Source organism: Tupaia chinensis, unplaced genomic scaffold (assembly GCF_000334495.1).
Source record: "Tupaia chinensis unplaced genomic scaffold, TupChi_1.0 Scaffold147433_1, whole genome shotgun sequence".
Lineage (NCBI taxonomy): Eukaryota > Metazoa > Chordata > Mammalia > Scandentia > Tupaiidae > Tupaia > Tupaia belangeri.
This window is the reverse complement of record NW_006207284.1, coordinates 1,873,247-1,896,371: the sequence shown is the minus strand read 5'-3', so window position 1 is coordinate 1,896,371 and position 23,125 is coordinate 1,873,247. Positions and strand designations below refer to the sequence as shown.

Below are 23,125 nucleotides of genomic sequence, written 5' to 3'. Positions count from 1 at the left end.
CTTTCTTTCTTTCTTTCTTTCTTTCTTTCTTTCTTTCTTTCTTTCTTTCTTTCTTTCTTTCTTTCTTTCTTTCTTTCTTTTTTGAGATTTTTGCTATAGGGCGCATGTGCTCACCAGAAAGACAGAGAGAGATAGAGGGAAAGCGAGAAATCATCCCCCAGGGGGGATGGCCACACTGCAATCCCTTCTCCATTCTCCTCTCCAGATCTTGGGCATGCATATGTCCCGGCGTGAGGTTAAGCCACAGGGTCCAGGACTCAAACCGCAGTCGGCTACAAGGGAGTTCAGTGACATAGCCATTACGCTAACTGCTTGTCCCCAAATGGCCTAGAACCTTAACAAGGTCATTCTGATACATAATCTGAGTTCCAGTCACACAGCAATGTATATAATATAGAAAGAGATACCCAAAAAGAAATAGCTAGAATGAGAAATGACAGAAAAATCTTTGTGGACCATAGGGGGGGAAAAAATAGAGAAAACCCAAAGGGATAAGTAGGGCTCAAGGCTTATGCCTGCTGAGCTCCAGGTATGGAAGAAGGCAGTGACAGCCTAGAATCACACACTGCATTGAATGGATCCAAAGACTCCAACCAGAAGGAGCACACTTCAAGAATCTTATTTTAGCCAGACCCTGGAGAGGAGCACTCCTGCTTGGTACTGCAGCTTTATTAGGAAAAAATAGGTCTAGAATGAAAAAAAAAACCCTCATCATTATGTGTTAAGCAAGCAACCTAAGATTCTAAGACAAGATATGCAAAATCCCCAATATCATCACAGAACAAGAAACTCCAAACATCAGTTTAAGACCTGATCTGAAATATTCTGCAGACAGGGAGCAACCATAAAATTATAAAACCACTACACAGCCAGTCACAGTGGTGTACAGGTAATGCAACATCTGTGATGCTGAGACCATACTGGGAAGGTCCTAGATTCACATCCACCATCTCCATATATACACTGGGTGGCCCTGATCCTGGCTGACTGAGGCTGGGGGGTGGATCACAGTGTGAAGATCTTATTGTGGGTACCTCTCCTCACCTCGTGGAAGAAATAAATTAAAAAAAAACTTAAAAAGAAATTATATAAAGGGCCAGCTAGGTGGTGTGGTGGTTAAGACAGCTGGATCCCTACATGGTCAACTGCACTATTCGAATCTCAGACTTGGAAAACACCCCAGGTGCATGTGTGTGCATGCCCAAAATCCCAAAAGAATGGAGAAGAAAGAACTTAGTGTGATAATCCAACCTGGGGGGTGCTTTCTTACTTTTCCGCTTTCTCACTCTCCCTCTGTTTCTATCCAGTGGGCATACGTCCTATAGCAAAATGAAAATACACACACACACACGCACAATTTTTCTTTTTATACAGAAATATATATATAAATAGTAAAACTACTAAAGAAGGTGGGTGGGGAAAAATGGAAAATTTTAAATAAAACTCTCATTCAAAATGAATTTGAAAACAACGTTTTAAAAGATGAAAAAATTTAGTTCTAAAGACATATTCAAACCAACAATCAGGAATACAAAACCATGAAATATTAGGTCATCAGAAAAGTCATGAAATATTTTTCTGTTTTTCTATGCAAAAATGCATCATGACTTTCCAGATGACCCAATATAAAGAACATCTGAAAGAACTAAGAATATTTAAACTGAAAAAGAAAAGAGTTTTCAAAAAAAAAGAGGTTTCACATGGAGCACTGTGGCAAGAGGATTTAAACCTAAATATTACGTGATTTCAAATGGCAACAGTGGAATCCCAAAAACAAAGCCTTTTCTAATCATTAGACCTCTGTGGACTGGAAATGAACTGCCAAGGCAGGGCAAATGCCTTGAAGCAAGTGTGGTACATGTTAAAAACTAATTGTTTTTTTTTTTTTGAGAGTTTGTTTGTTTGTTACAGGGTACATGCACTCACCAGAAAGACAAGAGAGAGAGAGAAAGACAGAAAGAGAGAAATTACCCTCTGGTGAGGGGATGGCCATGTCGCAATACCTTCTTCATTTTCCTCTTGGGATCTTGGGCACGCGCACACACATGCGCCTGGCATGAGTTTAAGCCACAGAGTCTGGGACTCGAACCACGGTCAGCTACATGGGAGTCCAGCGACAAAGCCATTACACCAACTGCTGGTCCCCAAAATGAATTTTTATAAGGATAATGTTATAAAGATAGCAGAAGAAGAGTTACATCAGGTAGTATTAATTATGCAGAGATCAAATAAAGTACCCAAGCCAGGTCTCAATTATTTTAAGTTTAAAAAGTGAGAAAGCAAGCTACCAGGTCCAGGACTTGAATTGTGGTTGGTTATGTGGGGACCAGGGCCTTTAATCAGCAAGCCATGTGCGGGCCCCCAGCATTATTTTCTTGTAATTTTCTTTTTAAAATCCCAACCCATCAGATAATTTAAAAACTAGTGTAATGTATACCCATACAACTTTCACCAAGTTCGACTAGTAACACTTTGCCACATATAAGCACACACTATATCTAACATTTTTTGGCTGAACTCTTTAAAAAGTTAAGTTACAGCAATCACGACAATTCACCCCTAAATACTTTAGTATGTAATCTTTAGGAATAAAGATTTTACCCTTGTGACCATAACACAGACATCATACACGAGAAGCTTAACACTGATATTAAAATTGTCCTAACGGGGCCAGTAGGTGGCATAGTGGTTAAGATGCTAGACTCCCACATGGCTGACTGTGGTTCGAGTCCTGAACCTGGGAGCTTGAAAATCACACTGGGCACATGTGCGTGTGTGCCCAGAATCCTGAGAGAAGGATGGAGGAAAAGGGATTGTGGTGTGGCCATTCTCCCTGAGGAGTGGTTTCTTGCTTTCTATCTCTCCAGTAAGCACATGCTCAGCAAAGATCTGCCCTTCCCCCCAAAAAAAGAAATCAAACCGGGCACATGTGCATACATGCCTAAAATCCTGAGAAGAAAATGGAGCAGAAGGGACTGCAGTGCGTCCATCCCCCCAGGGGCTAGTTTCTCACTTTGTCTCTCTGGTGCAGTGCACATGCCCTATGGCAAAAATCTCAAAAAGTGAAACAACGTAAAACTGTCCTAATTATCCCAGTCATATCCTTAATGGCTACTGTGTCTCCAGGTGCCAATGAATGTGCCCTGCATTTAGTTGTCCTATCTCCTTCATCTTCTTTAATATGAACAGGTCCTTGCTTTTATTGCCTATCATGATACTGAAGAGTCCAAACCAGTCACACTGCACACTGGCTCACTTTAGCAATACAAGATTGATTCCACATGTTCTGATTCATGCTAAACATTTGGCTTTGCTGCCCAGGTGAGAGTGTATCTTATTCAGTGTATCACATCAGGAGACATACGATGTCATTCGATCACATATGTGACATGGTATCAACTTTAGCACTCAAAATACCTCAATTTAAATAGGAATCCTTAGGTAACCTAAGGATAATATTTCTATAAGTGCAGATTCCCCTCCACTACTTACTTATCCGGCTTTATTCTCTTTCCTAGAGGCATTTGCAAATAGCTCCTCAACTTAAACTCTATCTTCCCCCAGAGCAGAATAGGAAAGTCTTCCCCATGTCTGTGATAGTGTTTTAATAGAACACCAAGGATATATTCAGCACAGCCCTGCAGCCCTCAGCCAGATTAACCCTAAACATCAATCAAATGAAGACTTGGAAAAAACCAGGCAATTCAGAACCCAAAATTTAGACCTCAAAGAACTCAGTCAAAGCCTCAAACAAGCAGGGGAGATTGGCAACTTAACTATTAGAGGACAAAGAGGACACAGTCAATAAATGTTAACAGACTGAACAAATAAAAAAAAAATCAGTTGTTTCTCTAGCATGAGTATATTAAAAACATAACTGAATATTTTGTTAAATATAAACAATAATTTATGTAGTCAGTTATAGCTTTTTCCCAATGAATTATATGATTAATATTAAAGAAAAATATTTCTGTATCTTCAACATAATGACCAAACAGTTATCTGGATCCCAGATAGAATAACAATAACAGTTCCAACTCACAATCTTTGATTTGAAGATATCCAGCAGACCTGATAAATGAGTGTACTGATTTGGCACTTTACGAAGATGAACCATTTCAAAATCAGTTCGGACACCGGGACCTTGACATTCTCCCAAGTACATTCTTCGCCATTTGTGATGAATTTGCACAAAGAGTGGCACCTGACTGCAGGACATGATCAAACAGGGATAAAGTGCAGTATCAAATATTTAAAAACACTAACAAGGAAACAACCTCAAAACATGGATTCTTATAATACATTCTTAGTCCCTTTTCTCCTTATAATAAAAAGCTAAAAAAATTAACTACTGGAACTTTAATTAGTCAGAAAATTGTTTAAATAAGGTAAAAGTCAGAAAACCGCATAAAGAAAGTTTTCTTGAGTAAAAATGATGGTATCATATTAGTCTTTTGAAATTTATAATAAAATCTGATTCATGAATATTAATACACAATAAACCAACACTGATGAAATGATATTTTTACTTAAGAGTCAATCCTCACTATTCACAGGTTTTCTGTATTTGCAAACCTAGCTTACTCACTACAATGTATTTGTAACCCAGAGGTCAATCCTCTCAGCACTCCCACAGTCCTTTGCAGATATGTGTAGAACAAACTTTCAAGTCACTCAGTGTGCCTGCTCCCAACTAAGGTCAACAAGATGATGTTCTGCCTTATTTCAGCTCACATACTGCAAACAAGTGTCCTTTTCATGATCTACTTATTGCTACATTTTTTGCATTTTTGTGCTCTTATTTAGGGCAAATAGCTTAGTAACCGAAGGATGTGCCATGGACCAGCCATTGATGCAGGAGTAACACAATGCTCTGAGAAAGTTCTGGGTTCATGTCCCAAGGTTTGGCTGTCCATGGCTTAGGCTGGTGGTGTAATGCAGCATGAAGAACCTGATGAGGATGCCTGTCTATTTCTCATTCTGTCTCTCTTTCTCAGGAGAAATGAGTGAATTAAAAAAAATAAAAATGCTAAGACATACTACACAGTGAAAATGGTTGTGATAGGTAAGTTTTGTTGGGCATGAGTTATAGTGCTGTCGGTTGTGAGTTCAATGTTAATGAATCAACAATATATGTAAATTAAATAAGGCTTATTTAAACAGAAACATACATAAAACAATTACATATTAATTGGCTGACAGAAACGTTACCACAAGCTTGTAGGAACCTAACTCTGTACCTCTCCTAGGAACAATGACTCAGGATTTGATAATTCAGTGTTTGTGGTGACTTTCAGAATATAACGACCTTGGATAAGAATAATAAAATGTACAAATAATTTCCAAGTTCATAATGCCACATGAATAGCTATTCTAATGTTTTCTTTAAACAAAGGCCAAATTGTTACTCAGAATATACAAATAATGTCCATTAATAAATTAATTTTTCCTGAGTAAGTTTATATTTACTCTTAATCTATTTGTTATGCAAATTAAATACAAATCAAAATAGCATATAGTGACTAAGTAAATTTCATTTTCTTAATATACTTCAATTTGAGAAAAGAGCCTAAAAGTACTTAAAACTAATTTTTAAGAAGTTATTACACAAAACACTAAAAATTCTCAAATTTTAAAATTAGATTTTAAATACAATTTAAATTAATTAAACTTTTGAAAGCAAAGTACAAAAATACTACAATTTATAGACTATTGCAATAAGAGTTCCTATAAAAATAAACTCCTACTATGGTTTGAATATATGTATCGCCTCTTAAAATCATGTTGAAACTTAATCCCCACAGTAACAATATTAAGCTGTGGGGCAAAAATTAAAGTGATTAGGTGGGAGCCAGCAGATGGCATGGTGGCTACGTTGCTGGACTCACACAGGCCGACTGCAGTTTGAGTCCCAGATCCCATGGCTTGAAAATCACGCTGGGTGCATGTGTGGGTGTCTCCAAGCTTCCCAGAGGAGAATGGAAGAGAAAGGACTGCGGTATGGCTATCCCCCCTGTTCGGGATGATACCTCACTTTCTCTCTGTGTCTCTCTCTCTCTCGCACGTGCGCTTTCTCCAGTGAGGGTATGTACCCTAAGGCAAAAACCTCACAAAAAAGAAAAAGTGAAGGTAATGAAGGCTCTTCCCTCATGAATAGATTAGCCCAATTATGTATTAACAGATTACTGAATTAATGGGTTACAGCAAGAGTGGACTGTTACAAAAGCAGTTTTCCCTTGTTCTCTGATGTGCACTTGTTCTGTCTCACCGTGAGATACTTCCACCAGCTTATACTGCAACAAGAAGGCCCTTAACCAGAGTCAACCCCTTGACCTTGCATCATCAGAACTGTGAGCTGAATAAATCTTTAATTTTTCATAAGTTATCCAATCTGCGATATTCCATTATAGCAACAGAAAAGAGAACAAGACCTCCCTTAAGGTTTTGTTAATTTTGTCGTAAAACACAAAATTTCAGTACAGGTTGAACATCCCTAATTCAAAGTGCTTGGGACCAGAAATGTGTCAGATTTCAGATGTTTTAGATTTTAAAATCTCTCTCTCTCTTTTTTTTTCTTTTTTTTTTTGCTATAGGGCATGGGTGCTCACCAGAGAAAGACAGAAAGCGAGAAATCACCCCATAGAGGGGATGGCCACACTGTAATCCCTTCTCCTCCACTGTCCTCTCAAGATCTTGGGCATGCATGCACACACACCCCGTGTGAGTTTAAACCACCAGGTCTGGAACTCAAACCATGATCTACTACAAGAGAGTCCAGTGACATAGCCAATACGCCAACTGCTGGTCTTGGATTTTAAAATATCTACTTATATACAATAAGGTTTCTTAGGGGTGGGGCTCAAGCCCAAACATGAAATTCATTTACTTTTCTTTTTTCTTTTTTGAGATTTTTGCTATAGGGTGCATGCACTTGCCAGAGACACAGAAAGAGAAAAGTGAGAACTCAGCCCCTAAGGGAATGGTTATGCCACAGTCCCTTCTCTTCCACTATCCTCTCATGATCTTGGGCAAGCATGCACATGCACCCAGTGTGAGTTTGAAGCCACCAGGTCCAGGAATCGAACCATGATTGACTACATGGGAGTCCAGCAACATAACTATTCCACCATCTGCTGGTCCCCATTTACTTTTCACATGACCTTTATATGCATAGCCTGAAGGCAATTTTATACGATACTCTTATGCTACAGTGTTTTGACTGCAGCACATCACATGAGGTTTTCTCCTTCTGGCACTGTTTCACTGCTCAAAAAGTTTTGGATTTTGGAGCACTTTGGATTTCAGAATTTGGGATAAAGGATGCTCAACCTGCTTAATAATATGCAAGTATATGTACTAAATTCCTAGTTATAATAAAATATCTAACATTTAATAACCTCTTACCTTTGTAAGTTATCATTAAAAATAATTTTTTACTTAGTCTAGGTTCTTCTAAATATCTACCTACCAGCCAGTGTTTCCTAAAGCAATGGAAACGGAACTCAGAAGGAGGTTGCACTTAGATTCACTGAGAACGGCATCACTGTGTGCAGCAGGGGCAATTACCACAAACTCACGCAGACCATACCTTAAAGAAAAATTAGTGTGTTAAGCAGAGGAAACTTTAAGATTCAAAAAATACTTTCTAAAACACAAAAAATATCTCTATAGGACATTCAACAAATACAATTTAAACTATAGCTGTTTCTTTTTTCTTTTTTTCCCTGAGGTTTTAGTGTGTGTGTATTTTTAAAGAATTATTTTATTTAACTTTATTTATTTATTTTAATTTGACCAGAGAGGGATAGAGCAAGAGAGAGAGAACAAAACAGGGAAAGTGAGAAAGTCCAGGTCTGAGACTCAAACCACAGTCAGTCATGTGGGAGTCCAGCGCCCTTAACCACCAAGCCACCTGCCATCCCAAGATTTTAATGTGTTTTTTTCTATTAGAATTGTGTACAGTTGTAATCCTTCCATCATACAAGACATGTAATATATAACATTCAAATATCTGATACTAAAATAACAACAAATTCTAGTACTGAATATACATAGTTCTATCTCTATTAAAAATAAAAATGAAAACTACTAATTTTTTATCTCAAAAATTTAAAATTCAGCCATTATTTTATAATTTGGAAATCTGAGTAATCCAACTTGATGATAGCTTTCTTCCTGTTGAAGTCTGCTCTGTCAGTGTGTGACTCGCGACTTCCTTTTGTCTCAAGCCATCCTTGCATGTGATGCACTTTGGAGATGGGACCTTGCAATTGGCCTTGCACTGTGCCCCAGTCAGTGTTCTGAACTGAGCCTACCAATCCCAGCTTTTTACTCTCATTCTGGGTGTACTTACATTAAAACACCCCTTGCACTGTCCCAAAAAGCTCATAATCTACTGATATCAAGGTGTCCCCTCCCCCCATGCTCAAACCCTCTTGGGTCTTTCAACCACAAGCTGCCAGGATCACACTGGTGACCATCATGCTATTTCTTTTTTTTTCAATGGCAGCTGAACCTACAACAACCTGAAATTTTCTTGTTTAAAAAGCCCTTCCAGGGGCCAGCAGGTAGTGTGGTGGCACTGGACTCCCACACAGCCAACTGTGACTTGAGTCCTGGACCTGGCAGCTTGCTTTCTCTCTCTCTGTTCAAATTGATGAATACTAATAAATAAAATTAAAATAAATAATTCTTTTAAAAGAATAATAATAAGAAGAATTTCCAGGCCTACACTGAAGCCGAATGGGAAAGTTCTGAATTTGGATCTCAGGTCAACCTGAATATAATGGACATACTTAAGATCCTGCCTGGCTAGAAGGCTGGGGAGAATATGGTGTGGCAAGACAGTCGGGTTCTCGTCTGTCTGTCTCTCTCTCTCTCTCTCATGAAATAAATAAATAAACTTTGAAAAAAACAAAGGATTAAAAAAAACAAAAACGAAGAAGCTCTACTGGCCCAACCACAGTAGTATGGACAGTAGGGCACTGCCGAACAATGCTAGAGTCACAGTAGGGGGCCCAGATTCAGGTCCTGGGTACATCTGAACATTCCAGGCATGCCCATATGCACTTGTGAATCCTGGCTGGGGGAAGACTGCAGTGTACTGAGACCTTGTCAGGTATGCCTGCCTGTCTCTCTAAAAAAAAAAAAAAACTTAAAAGAAAAAAAAAAGTACTGCCATCATCCACCTACTAGCTCTCCTCTACTCTATACAAATTAGAAGCAATCTACTGAAATTACAGACAATTAAATCATAGTTTTGCCTTAAAGATTAAGTTTGCAAGCTGTAAGAAGAAAGCAAACACTGAATCTTGTTTTAAATAACTGACAGCACTAAGGCCACCAACGTGTGAAGTAACTTTTTTTTTTGAGGGTTTTTTTTTTTTTTTGCTATAGGGCGCGTGCACTCGCCAGACAGACAGAGAGAGACATAGAGACAGAAAGCGAGAAATCACCCCCCAGGGGGGATGGTCACACCGCAATCCCTTCTCCTCCATTCTCCTCTCAGGATCTTGGGCATGCATGCACACGCGCCCGGCATGAGTTTTAAGCCACCGGGTCTGGGACACGAACCGCAGTCGACTACGTGGGAGTCCAGTGACATAGCCATTACGCTAACTACTGGTTCCCTGAAGTGACGTTTAATAGAGTCCTTAAATGGCAGGAAAATAATTATTAGTCATAACGTACCTGTGCTGCCTAAAACTGAGAACACGGTTTACTAAATATCCTAATTAAGGAATTTTTGCATTCTTTTACTCAGTTACACATAGTAGACAGGAGTCAGAAAATTATCATAGGATCAGTTACTCTTAACATTAACAAAAATTTCTCATCTCGTTGTCAAGTCATTTAAAGTCACAATTTGCTGCGGAACTTTACAAATATGTCAGGCTGTTCCAGCTGTGGTAGCATGCACTGACTAACCCTGCTAGACTATGGCTAAGGCCACATAAGAGGCCTAGGTTTCATCCCGGCCGACCCTGACATGCCAGACATACTGAGTGCACCAACAGTCCCACCTACTCAGGAGGCTGTGTTTGGAGGATCCCTAGCTAATAGAACAGTCAGCATGGATACAGCAAGACCCTGTCTGAAGACGCCAGACACAGCAGTGCGTACCTCAGGAGGCCAAGGTAGTGAGATCCAGTCTTTCAAAACTCTTTGTGTTTGTGTATAAAGAAAAAGAGTGTAACAAGTTGGTGAGCATGTCTATTGAAAATTCTCCTCATTGTCATTTTATTTCATTTTTAAAAAAGAAAATATTTTATAAAAGGTGTTGTTTACCCAATGTATTTTGATTTCTGGCTATGTAAAAAATTACGAATGCTTATTTTATGAGGGTTCTCCTTAAGAAATCCCCAAATAGCAGTAAAGATTTTTTAAAAGTCTAATTCATAATCTGTTTATTGTGTAGATGACAAAAAACTCATTTCATTTCCTCTCCTTGCCTCCAGCTTCCTACCCCTGAAATCAAAATTAGTTATGTGCAGGCAGAATCGCATAATGGAAAGAATCCAGAGCTTTGAATTTTAAGCTCTAAAGGTCTTTAAAACTACAGTTTTCTTTTTTTCAAATGTCCTTGGAAGAAAGAAAACAAAAGGAATGAATATTTCCCCTGTGCCATCTCCGGCATTTGTGTGAAACAACTAACGATAGTTTTTTGGTTAGACTTCCAGAAATGTCCCATCTGTCTATGAAATCACCTTATTCTCAAATAAGATTAGACTATATTTTTTACTGGATATTCTTATCCAAAGCCAATCTCTTACTGATTGGTACTTTACTTCCAGTTTTATCCTACTGCAACAATAATGTAGTTGTGTATTTCCTTTTTCCTTTTTATTTAAGAATTATTTTATTTAACTTAATTTTTTAATTTAATTTGACCAGGAGAGGACTAACTTTATTTATTTATTTTAATTTGACCAAAGAGGGAAAAAATGAGAGAGAGAGAGAGAGAGAGAGAGAGAGAGAGAGAGAGAAAGTGAGAAACAAGCCACCAGGTCCAGGACTTAAACAGTAGTCAGTCACGTGGAAATCCAACACCCTCCTGCCAGCCCCATAGTAGTCTATTTCTACAAGTATATCTGCACAAGAAATTTTTAGAAGTTAAGATACTGGGAACAACAGTTAGCGTAATGGCTATGTTGCTGGACTCCCATGTAGTTGACCGTGGTTCACGTCCCGACCAGGTAGCTTATTATGCCAGGCGTGTGTGCGTGCGTGCCCAAGATCCTGAGAGGAGAACGGAGGAGAAGGGATTCGTGGCGTGGCCATCCCCGGGTGTGATTTCTCACTTTCTGTCTATCTCTCTCTGTCTGTCTGGTGCCCTATAGCAAAAACCTGTCTAAAAAAAAAGTTAAGATACTGAATAGAAGAAAATGTTTTGCTTTGTTTTTATAAGGCGTTTGCCATAGGGTGTGTGCACTTGCCAGAGATAGACAGAGAGAGGGAAAGTGAAAAATCACCCCTCAAGGAGGATAGTCACACTAAAATTCTTTCTCCTCTCTCTGCTCTCCTGGGACTTTGGGCATGCACACAGACACGTGCCCGGCATCACTTTCAAAACACCAGGTTTGAGACTCAAACCATGGTCAGCCATGTAGGAATCCAGAGCCTTAACCATCATTCTACCTGTTGGCCTCTACATTTTTTTTATTTGTTTAGGTTTTTGCCATAGGGCGTGTATACTTGCCAGAGAAAAAGTTTTTTTTTAGAGAAATCAGCCTCCGGTGGGGTGGTCACACTGCAGTCCCTTCTGCTCCATTCTCCTCTTGGGATTTTGGGCACACACATGAACACACGCAGCATGATCTTCAAGTCACCAGGCCAGAGATTCGAACTACAGGTGGCCATGTGAGGTTCCAGTGCCTTAACCACCATGACAAATACTGGCCCCAGAACACATACATTCTTAACACTGATACTGTTGCCAAACAAGTTCGTTATTGTCCACATACACATACAAACTGTCATTGTGAATATTCAAATAACGAAAAAGACAAACTGAGTATCTGCTTCTACCTCCTATACCTTTGTTTCCTCTATCTGGAATGTGTTCTACTCTCTCCATTCGATGGCCACTACTGACTATCCAAATCCTGGTAGATATTTACTTTAAAAATTCACCTCAGATAACACCCATCTATCCCATTAAATGTGCTCTTTTCTCTAAATTCCAGTGTCTCTTCCTATTACGGTGATCTTTCCAATGTCAATATAAATCACCTCTTTACTTTCCCCACTAGGTCTACTTGAATGCCTTCATCAAGTAAATGTTTGTTAAATGGGAGCTTAAGAAAAGAAAAAAAGAGCTAAGGGGCCAGCAGGTGGTGTGGTGGTTAAGGTGCTGGACTCTCACATGGCCAACCATAGTTCGAATCCTAGACCTGCAATGGCTTGCTTTCTCACTTTCTCTCTCTCACTCTCTGGTGAGTGTGAATGCCCTATAGCAAATTTTTAAATAATAATAATGATAAGTAAAATTAAATAGAAAAATAGTCCTGGATGTACAAAGTCAGGTTCCACATTTGATATTATTATTGCTAAGTCCAATAGCTGCCCAACTAAGAGTTTTGATTTATTTATTTATATATATATAAAAAATATATATATATATGTATATATATATATAATGTATATCAGTCATTTAATTAGGTTCTTGGCAAAAGAATTAGAACACTAATTTGTGAGAATGAACTCCATTTGTAAGGGCAAACACAGATCACAGGCAGCCCTGGGGCTGAGAAACAGCTTTGATTTTTGGTAAAATTTGTGAGTCCACAGCTCTCTGATCAACCTTGAGCTGCTTTGTAATTTTGTATTTTTCCTCTGTGTCGAAGATCTCATCTTCCTGGTGTCTGGGCTTACACAGCTTCTTTTTCTTGAAGTATGCATTGGTGAGGTGCTTTGCTAATACCAATTTTCATGGAGGTAGCTATGACAAATTTCTGGTGTGTTCTATGCAGTGGAACTCGACTGAGGACCAGAGGTCCAGTTATAAGTAGCAAGCCATTGCTCAGCTACTTCAGGAAAATGACCCTCTTTCCTCTATGACATCCAGTTTGATCAGAATGGCCCTGAGAATGATGCTAGCTCGCAGCTTTCTCACATGCTGACTGAAGGAATTTTGCCATAGCTCAACAGCTTTCAAGGTACATCTTCAGTAGGATAATACCTAGGCATTTTGCAATGTTTAACTAACCAGGTACCACCATTCTTGTCCCCATCAACTTGTTTTGTGACAGTGTCAGAAACCTTCTTTTTTCTTTGCAATCCTATATTCAGTGGTGGAATATTTCTTCTTGTACGTGGCTTTCCTAGGATACATGGCAGACTGGAGGTATCTGCCAATGCCACGAACTAGGACTGGGTTTTGGCTGCAATGGGGTTCCCCTTCTTGGGGCTTCCCCTTATTTAGCCTTGAGGTCACCCTTTTTAATCATGCCACTTGTGTCAGCCTTCTTGTCAGGTTTCTTCTTATATCCCACTTCTCAGATTTTTCACCTGCGATCTTATCTAATGGGAAAGAGAACTCCCAGTAAGAGTTGTTTTGTTTTGTTTTTAAGAGGTATTTTTGCTACAGGACTCGTGTGCTCACCAGAGAGACAGAGAGAGAAACAGATTGACAGAAAGCAAGAAATTGCCCCTCTCCCCAGGGGGTTAGCCATGCTGCAATCCCTTCTCCATTCTTCTCTTGGGATTTTGAGCATGCACATACATGCACCTGGTGTGAGTTTTAAGCCACCAGGTCCAGGACTTGAACCACAGTCAACTACATGGGAATCCAGCTAGGTAACCATTATGCCATCTGCTGGTTCCCTCACTAAGAGTGTCTAATGACTCTGAACAGAGCCTCCCAGTATCTGTAGCTTTCACACTCTCCCTTTCTGTATTAGCTTATATTGTTACTACAACATATTACCACAAATGGGGTGGCTTAATACAATACAAATTTATTATCCTATAGTTCTACCAGTCAGAAATCTGACATGGGTCTAAAATCACAGCAAGGCTATGCTCCTTCTAGATTTTCCAGAGGAGCATTTATTCCTTGCCTTTTTCAATTTCCAGAGTCTACCATCATTCCTTGGCTCTTGGCTCTCTCCTTCTATCTTCAAAGGTAGCAACGCTCGGTTGAATTCTTTTATTGTTATATCATCCCAACACGATCTTCTACTTCCTTCTACTTTTAAGAACTCTTGTTGGCTGGCCCCAATGCCTAGTGTTCAGGGTACTGGATTCCACAAGACCAACTGCACAGTTTGAATCCCAGCCGAAGTGTCTTGAAAAACATACTGGGTTCACGTGCATGCACACCCAAAATCCTGACAGGATGGAGAAATGGAAGAGAAAGGACTGCAGTGTAAATACACTCCATTAAGGGGTGCTTTCTCCTCCTCTCTCTCTAGTGAATGTTTGTGCCCTCTGGCAAATAAAAAAGAACTCCTTTGATGACATTGGGCTTACTCAGATAATCCAGAATAAATCCCTATCTTAAAGTCAGTGAATTAGCAACCTTAATCTTTATCTGTTCCCTTGATTCCCTCTTGTAATTAACCTATATTCATTGGTTCTAAGACATAGAAGGTGAACATCTCTGGGGGCTGTTAGGGTTCATTATCCTTCCTACCACACCTACCTACCAAAAAATCTCTGACCAGAAGAGATCTCATAAATTGCTATTTGGGCACAAATGGCTGGTAAGGCTAAAATCTGTGTCATTTCCAAGACTATTTATATTATTATAAGAAATTAATAATCAAGAAAATACATTTCTAATGACGGCTTTAGGAAAGAGACATTAGAAGGTATTTAAGGATGGGTATAAAAGTAGACAGAAGCATACAACAAATCACATCATTAAGATCAATTACTTTGCCTAGACCATAAAATTGATCAGGCCCACATATGTTTAAAGATCATTCTTTTTAAGAGGTTTTTGCTATAGGGTGCATGCACTTGCCAGAAAGGCAGAGACAGACAGAGAGACAGAAAGCAAGAAATCACACCCCCCCCCAGGGGGGATGGCCACACTGCAATCCCTTCTCCTACATTCTCTTCTAGAGATCTTGGGCAAGCATGCACATGTGCCTGGCATTAGTTTAAGCCACCGGGTCTGGGATTTGAACCGCAGTCGACTACATAGGAGTGTAGCGACATAGCCATTACACCAACTGCTGGACCCTAAAGATCATTTTTATAAAACATCCTTTAAAAAAGTAAAACAAGCTTAGAGCTAATCTGACAGGTACTTAATATAAAAACTAAAACTAGATTTCAAAATAGATAGGGGTCCATTAATAGAAGTACTGGGATTGAGCATGTGACATAAGTGCCAAACTTCTATTTTCTAGAGTTTGCTTTAAAAATATAATTTGCTTTTTAGGGGGAAACAGCAGTTAGCGTAATGGCTATGTCGCTGGACTCCCACCTAGTCGACCGTGGTTCGCGTCCCGGATCAGGTGGCTTAAAAATCACACCGGGCGCGTGTGTGCGTACCGAAGATCCCGAGAGGAGAATGGAGGAGAAGGGATTGTGGCGTGACCATCCCCCCTGGGGGGTGATTTCTCACTTTCTGTCTCAATGTCTCTCTCTGTCTGTCTGGCGAGTGCACACGCCCTATAGCGAAAATCTCTCAAAAAAAAAAAGTATATAATTTGCTTTTTTAAAAATTATTTCATTTTATTTACTCATTCATTTATTTAAATTTGACCAGAGAGAGGGAAAGTGAGAAAGCAAGTTAACAGATCCAGGATTGAAACCATGGTCGGCCATGTGGGAGTGTCCAGCACCTTAAGTATCATAACACCTGCTGGTCCCAATATAATTTGCTTTTCTTGCTCAATGGCAATCTTGGCAGTTACTCTTTGTTGAGAGCTGTCTCACACCGAAAGCAGGAAGATGGTGAGAAAGAAGTCAGAAAAGTCACTGGAGTTGATAAACTCGAGGCTCCAACACGTTATGAAAAGTACAAAGTACATGCTGGAGTACTAGCAGATTCTGAATCGGATGAGGCAAAGTGAAATTGTCATCCTCCAATAATTGCCCAGCCTTGAGGAACTCCAAAAGAAAAGTATTATGCCATTTTGAACACAACTGGTATCCATTACTACAGTGGAAACAATACTGAATTGGACACAGCATGCAGAAGACACTACAGAATATGCACACTGACTATAATTGATCCAAGTGATTCTCGTACCATTAGAAGTATGCCAGAATAGACTGGTGAAAAATTAACTATGCAAAATTTTTCTTTAATAAACCCTGCCAGAACCAGCAGATAGCGTAATGGCTATGTTGCTGGACTCCCATGTACCTGCGGTTTGAGTCCTGGACCCGGTGCCTTAAATTCACACCAGGAATGTGTGCATGTGTGTCCAAGATCCCAAGAGGAGAATGGAGGAGAAGGGATTGTGGCTTGGCCATCCCCTGTGGGGTGATTTCTCACTTTCTGTCTCCCTGTCTCTCTGACAAGTGCACACACCCTATTGCAAAAAACCCTCAACCCCCCCCAAAAAAAAACCTGCAAAGCACCTTTTTAAATAAATAAATAAAGAAAGAAATAATTTAATCATATATTAAGTTTATCTCTTTTGAATGAGGTCAACCTATACTAATTGTATGTTTATGGTATAAACTAGTATACTACATAATAGTTTTTGAATTTTTGTCATTATTCCTTTAGTAGGAACTTTGATAATACAAGGAAATATCTATAAGTGAAAACTATGTATGTTATTCTTCAGATGCTAAAAAGTATTACAAATCATTTGAGAAATAAAACTATCTATTGGGTCAATGGAAAAGTCATGACTAAATTTTGCACAGAAAAATATGTCATGACTTTTCCAATGACACAATATATTCATAGACAACATAAAAGTTTAAAGATATTTAATATTTAACAATTATAATTTTAAAATTATATGAATAAAGCAAAATTATGAGAATATTGTGAAATCTTAAGATATCCAGTTCATGCAGTCCTAAAATACTTAAATACCAAAGTCCTTCTCATCTTTTGCCATTCCCAACCCTCTGCTACTACACTGTAGGCTTCCCTAATTACTTACAGGTTTTGAAAGTTCAATCAGGCATTATCGTACTTCCACTAATGCTCTCTTTCTGCTTTCAATATATTTTTATCTAATTTATTAGTTAAGCTTGTTCCCCTGGTTTATTCTTACTTACTTTCAGGATTCAGATAAGGTAGCACCTTGACTAAAAACATTTTCCTGACTTGATCTGTCTGAATTAGGGGTACCTCCTATGAGTTTGTATGAAGTCCTGTAATGACCTCTGTGACAGTATTTATCACACAGTGTTGACATTGTCTGTTTCCCATCTCTGTCCTCCTACAAACTAATCCTAAAGGACTAGTAGGAGGATAGGTACCATGTTTTAGTCTTGGTATCCTGCTGTCTGGCTCATAGAAATTGTTTAAAAATAATGTTTGTTGAGTAAAACATACATGTACTCTTAATATACTTAATTTTCAAGACATTCTCAAAAGCTATGATGTTGACTTTCTAATATTTAAGAAAGATCAAATAAGAAAAACACTGGAAGAAATCATACTACAGTATACTGACATGGCACTGACCCTCCATCCTCAAAATCATACAGAAATACCTCATCAAATATGACAACTTTTAAAAATACATAGTTGAGCTTGAAAAAATAAAATGGAGAGTCCTGAGTGACAGAAAACAAAGAAAGAACTGAAAGGCTGAAGTAAGCATGCAAAATGACTGCAAAATCCTAGACTATCAGGTCTGGATACAGATCTTACAACACAGACCAGGAATTAGGATTTACAGGATAAGCCTTTACCTGCTAAAAATCTGTTAGCATGACTCACAGAGATGCTTGCTAAACTGACTATGATAGACTGGGGAGATGAGAATGAGGAAAGAAAAGTCTGTTTATATCTGAGAATACCATGTATTTTAGCCGAGCAGTCATAATATGAAGTATATAACTCTGAGACTGATGAAGTATACCCAGCCCAGGAAAGGTATTCCCTGGCATATATCCAGGCCAGGCTATGGCCAAATAAATATAACTAAGGATAGGTCTGGAAACTATGCTTACAGAAGCAAAATCTAACTCAGATATTATCCACAACTGTGCCTTTGTTTAGGGGGCACTGGGACTAGGAAGCTGTATATCTTTTGGATGATGTCACCAATCTGTCATTATATAACCTAAACACCCCAGGTACCTTCTGTGTCCTCAAAAATGATTCATGTACTTACTATATATGGACTTTCCATCAACCCAAACAAATATAAAGGTCATAATGTTTTAATAGCGTCTTAGGGATATGTATATCCATGAGGCAAGGAACTAAAACAGAGACTTCTACTAAAAGCCTGGACACTGGAAAGGACTGCTACCTCAATAAAATGAGAATTCAAGTCCCAGATAGTTTCTATGGTAAATTCTATCAAACAGTTAAAAAGGTAACATCAACTATATATAATCTCTTCCAGAAAACAAAAGCAAGCAAAACACTTCCCAACTCACTTCATAAGGCCAGAACTTCTCTGTTACCAAACCAAAGTATCAGGAAAGAAAATTACAGAACTCTATCCCTTATCAATACAGATAGTATAGTCCTAAAGAAAATACTAACATACCAAATACAGCAATTTATATGCATAAACACACATGAATACAAATTACATCACAAAAAAAAAAACAAAAACGGGGTTTATCTTGAGAATGCTAACTGGTTAGATATCCAAACATTAATTGGTATAATCCCTATATTAAAAATCCGAAGATGAAAAAAAGTGATATTAATTTAAACAAAAGACATTTGAAAAAGTCAACATCTATTTATAATAACAACTCTTAGTAAAGTAGGGATAAAATAGAATATTCTCAAACTGATAAAGGAAATCTACAAAAATACTTCAGTTAGCATCATATTTAATTTTGAAAGATTAATCTTTTCTCCCTGCAATCAGGAACATCTATCTAACCACTCTTATTCAATGTTTTACAGGAAGCCCTAACCAGTTTCTTAAAGCAAGAAAAAAAAATAGATTGGAAAAGAATAAAACTATCTATGTTCATAGACATGATTATTTACATAGAAAATGCCAAAGAAACTTCAAATCTCCTAGAACTAATCATTAAGTTTAGCAAGGTCACAGAATACAAAGGTAATAGAGAAAGAAGAAAGAAAAAAAGAAAGTCACTATATTACTATATATTAGCAATGAGCAATTAGAAATGAAAAAAAAAAATTCTTAAGAGAGATTTTTGTGGGCCAGCAGATGGTGTAATGGCTATGTGGCTGGACTCCCATGTAGTCAACTGTGGTTTGAGTCCCAGACCCGGTGGCTTAAATTCACGCGAGGCTAGTGTGCATGTGCACCCAAGATCCCGAGAAGAGAATCGAGGAGAAGGGATTGAGGCGTGGCCATTCCCCCCGAGGGGTAATTTCTCACTTTATATCTCCCTGTCTCACTCTCTTTCTGGTGAGCACACATGCCCTATAGCAAAAATCTCTCTCAAAAAAAAAAAAAAAAAAAGAGTCCCAGACAGAGCAGCTTAAAACTCACACCAGACAAATATACGTGTGTGCCCAAAATCTGAGAAGAGAATGGAGGACGAGCAGTGTCGCCATCCCCTCTGGGAAACGACTTCTCACTTTCTCTTTCTCTCTCTCCCTCTCTCGTCTTTGGCAAGCGCTCATGCCCTATAGCAAAAATCTCTAAAGAAAGATTAAAAAAGAAAAGAAAGCAATATGCTTTAAATCTAAAGAAACATTTTCAGAATTTGTGTGTTGAAAATCATGAGACATTGATTAAAAAAATTAAAGAGGACTTAAATAATTGAAAAGACCTACCAGGTTCATAATATGGGAGAATTGGCACAATAAAGATATCAATTCTCTCCAACTGATCTACAGATTTAAGGCAATTCCAATAAAAATCCCAACAGGACTTTTTGTAGACATGGGTACAGTAATTTGAAAATACAAATGGAGAGGCAAAGGAGCTAGAAAAAGCAAGTAACTTTGAAAAGGAAGAATAAAGTTGAAGGAATTATTCTACCCAATTTTTTTTTTTTTTTGGAGAGGTTTTTCGCTATAGGGCGCGTGCTCTCGCCAGACAGACAGAGACATAGAGACAGAAAGCGAGAAATCACCCCCCAGGGGGGATGGTCACACCGCAATCCCTTCTCCTCCATTCTCCTCTTGGGATCTTGGGCACATACGCACACACGCCCGGTGTGAGTTTTAAGCCACCGGGTCCGGGACTCAAACTGCGGTCGACTACCTGGGAGTCCAGCGACATAGCCATTACGCTAACTGCTGGTTCCCTTTTCTACCCAATTTTAAGACTTACTATAAAATAAAACTATAGAAATAAAGCATGTCCAGAAACACACCCACACAATATAACCAAATTATTTTTGACAAAGTTGTGAAAGCAATTCAATAGAGAAAAGACACTCTTAAAAAAAAAAAATGGTATTGAAACAACTGAATATCCATCTGTAAAAAGAGAACCTTGACCTAAACCTCTATATAAGACTTAATTTGAAAAGGATAATAGATGTAAACCTAAGATGTAAAACTTTTAAAATAATGGGGCCAGCAGGTGGCATGGTGGTTAAGGGCACTGGATTCCCACATGGCTGACCACAGTTCAAGTCCCAAAGCTGGCGGCTTGCTTTCTCACTTTCCCTTTCACTCTGTCTCTCTCTGGTCAAATTAAAAAATAATAACAACAGATCCTGATATGGATACTATATTTCAACTGTGAAATATAGCTTTCTTTGACCAAAAATGAAAATTTTCTACTCCAGACTAATTTCTAGTGGGAAAGGCACCAGTCGAGTCAAGCCTATCCTGATACAGATACTGTGTACTTCAGCTGTGAAATACTGGTTTCCTTGACCAAAGATGATTTTCTGCTGAGACTTCCCCCTCCAAACACATTTCTAGTGGGTAGGGAGAGTTCTGTATCTCTTTCTCTCCATTTCTGTCTGTCTCTCCCTGTCTCACTGTGTCTCCATGACTTTTAATTTTTTTTTAAAAAAATGTTTTAAGGTAAAGTATTCTCTCGGACTCTCAAGCCTCTCCTTTATTGTGTTAATTGGTGCCTTTCCTAAATGAAGTGAGGAAAGGCACCAGTCAAGTCAAGTCTATCCTGATATGGATATCATACTTCAGCTGTGAAATATGGTTTCATTTTTGCTTTTTAAAATTATACTCTTGAAAAGAAGACTCCTCCATGGCTCCTGAGAACTAGTGATTTCAGAAAAGAAAGAGAAATGAAGATTTTCTACTGATAATTCAGCCTCCAGCCCACAAAACTCAAGTAGTAGGGAGCCCCTCTAGCCTTCTCTCTGTCTCTGTCTCTGCCTCTATCTCTGTCTTCTCATTTTTTCGTAAATTTTCCTTTTTAAATTTTTTTAAGGTAAAGTATTCTCTTGGCTTTCAGCCCCGCCTTTATCTTGCTAATAATCCCCTTTCCCCCTCCCATATCCAGGAGAGGCAAGGGGCAGAAAAAGACTCCCCGTGGCTCCTGAGAACTAGTGCGCCTCATGGTTTTTTATTGTTTGCTTTTTTAAAAAATAAAAATAATAATTTTTTTTGTTGTTTTAAAATTTTTCCTTCTTTTTATGTTTCTTTTTTTCTTTTCTCTCCCGATTTCCTTTTCTTTTCCTTTTATCTCATCACTCTATTCCTCAATCTATATTCACTGTGTTTCTAACAGATCTAAGAGAACCATAGGCAAACATCCAAATACTTTTAGGGTTAACATATTCCTCAATACCCACTGAATCTGCTGCACAAAGGGATAAAAACAGAACAGCAAAAAGATTCCAGGTCACCTCCTTCTGTACACTCCTGAACACTCAGATTGAACTTCAAGAATTAGGAAGAAACACAGCATCCATCAGATGACTAGAAATCACCTCAGGGCCACAAGAAATATGGGATTCAATGGAAATCATGGAAATGTCTGATAAAGAATTTACAATATTCATAATGGCGAAGCTAACAGAGATGGAAGAGAAGACAGACAACAAACTGCAGAAGAGGCAGGAGAAAGGAGCTGACTAGTTCTAGGAGGTGAGGAAATTCTTGCAAGATCTAAAACAGGAATTACACACTTTAAAAAAGAATCAAATGGACCTGTTAGAGATGAAGGCTATAATACAGGAAGTCAAAAATCTCCCTTGAAAGTATTCAAAGCAGGCTAGATCATACAGAAAACAAAATCTCAGATGTAGAAGACAGAATCACTGGCCTAGAAAAGTCCACCATGAAGACTGAGAAAATGGCCCAAAAAAATGAGAATAATGTACAAGAAATACTAGATACCATCAAATGTCTAAACATCCATATAATTGGTATCCCAGAAGGTGAAGAGACTCATAAGGGCATTGATAATCTATTCCATGAAATCCTGCAAGAAAACTTTTCAAATCTAGAGAGGCACTCAAAGATCCAGTCCTGAAAAATACAAAGGACCTCAATAGAGTCACCCCAAGAAGATCTTCTCCAAGACACATTATAGCCAGACTGAACAAAACTACAGACAAAGGGACCAGCAGTTTGCGTAATGGCTATGTCGCTGGACTCCCATGTAGTCGACTGCGGTTCGCGTCCCAGATCTGGTGGCTTAAAACTCACACCGGGCGCATGTGCGTGTGTGCCCAAGATCCCGAGAGGAGAATGGAGGAGAAGGGATTGCGATGTGACCATCCCCCCTGGGGGGTGATTTCTCCTTTCTGTCTCTGTGTCTCTCTCTGTCTGGCGAGCGCACGTGCCCTATAGCGAAAATCTCTCCAAAAAAATAAAAACCTTTTTAATGATCATAGTAAGCTTTTAAGCTAAGTGTTAACTTATAGTATATTTATTCTACTAAGAGTTTCACACCTAAAGTCAGACATGTATTCACTGATACGTGCATACCAGCTAAACTTGCTATTGAAAGTAGTTAGATTACTTAAGAAATTTTGTGAATCAATAAAATGTGGGGGAGGGAAGGAATGAAAAACAACTGTAGACACCTAAAGTAGTGTGGGAGGAGGGTGGGAAATGGCAGAGGGTGAGAAATAGGGGTAATATACATATATATATATA

General features: G+C 38.6%; 1 protein-coding gene and 1 pseudogene across 2 annotated transcripts in view; both read right to left on the bottom strand.

The window, feature by feature from the left end:
• Positions 1 to 23,125, bottom strand: part of RAB3GAP1 (RAB3 GTPase activating protein catalytic subunit 1) — a 105,139-nt gene that overhangs the window by 45,146 nt on the left and 36,868 nt on the right. For both annotated transcript variants that reach the window (XM_006169717.3, XM_014584660.1), the window contains exons 6-7: positions 7,469 to 7,588; positions 4,043 to 4,208 (exon numbers count right to left, since the gene is read on the bottom strand). In XM_006169717.3, coding sequence (XP_006169779.1) covers positions 4,043 to 4,208; positions 7,469 to 7,588 — 286 coding nt within the window. The remainder of the gene's footprint in view (positions 1 to 4,042; positions 4,209 to 7,468; positions 7,589 to 23,125) is intronic.
• On the bottom strand, positions 8,124 to 8,464 carry LOC102501278 (acylphosphatase-1 pseudogene; annotated as a pseudogene).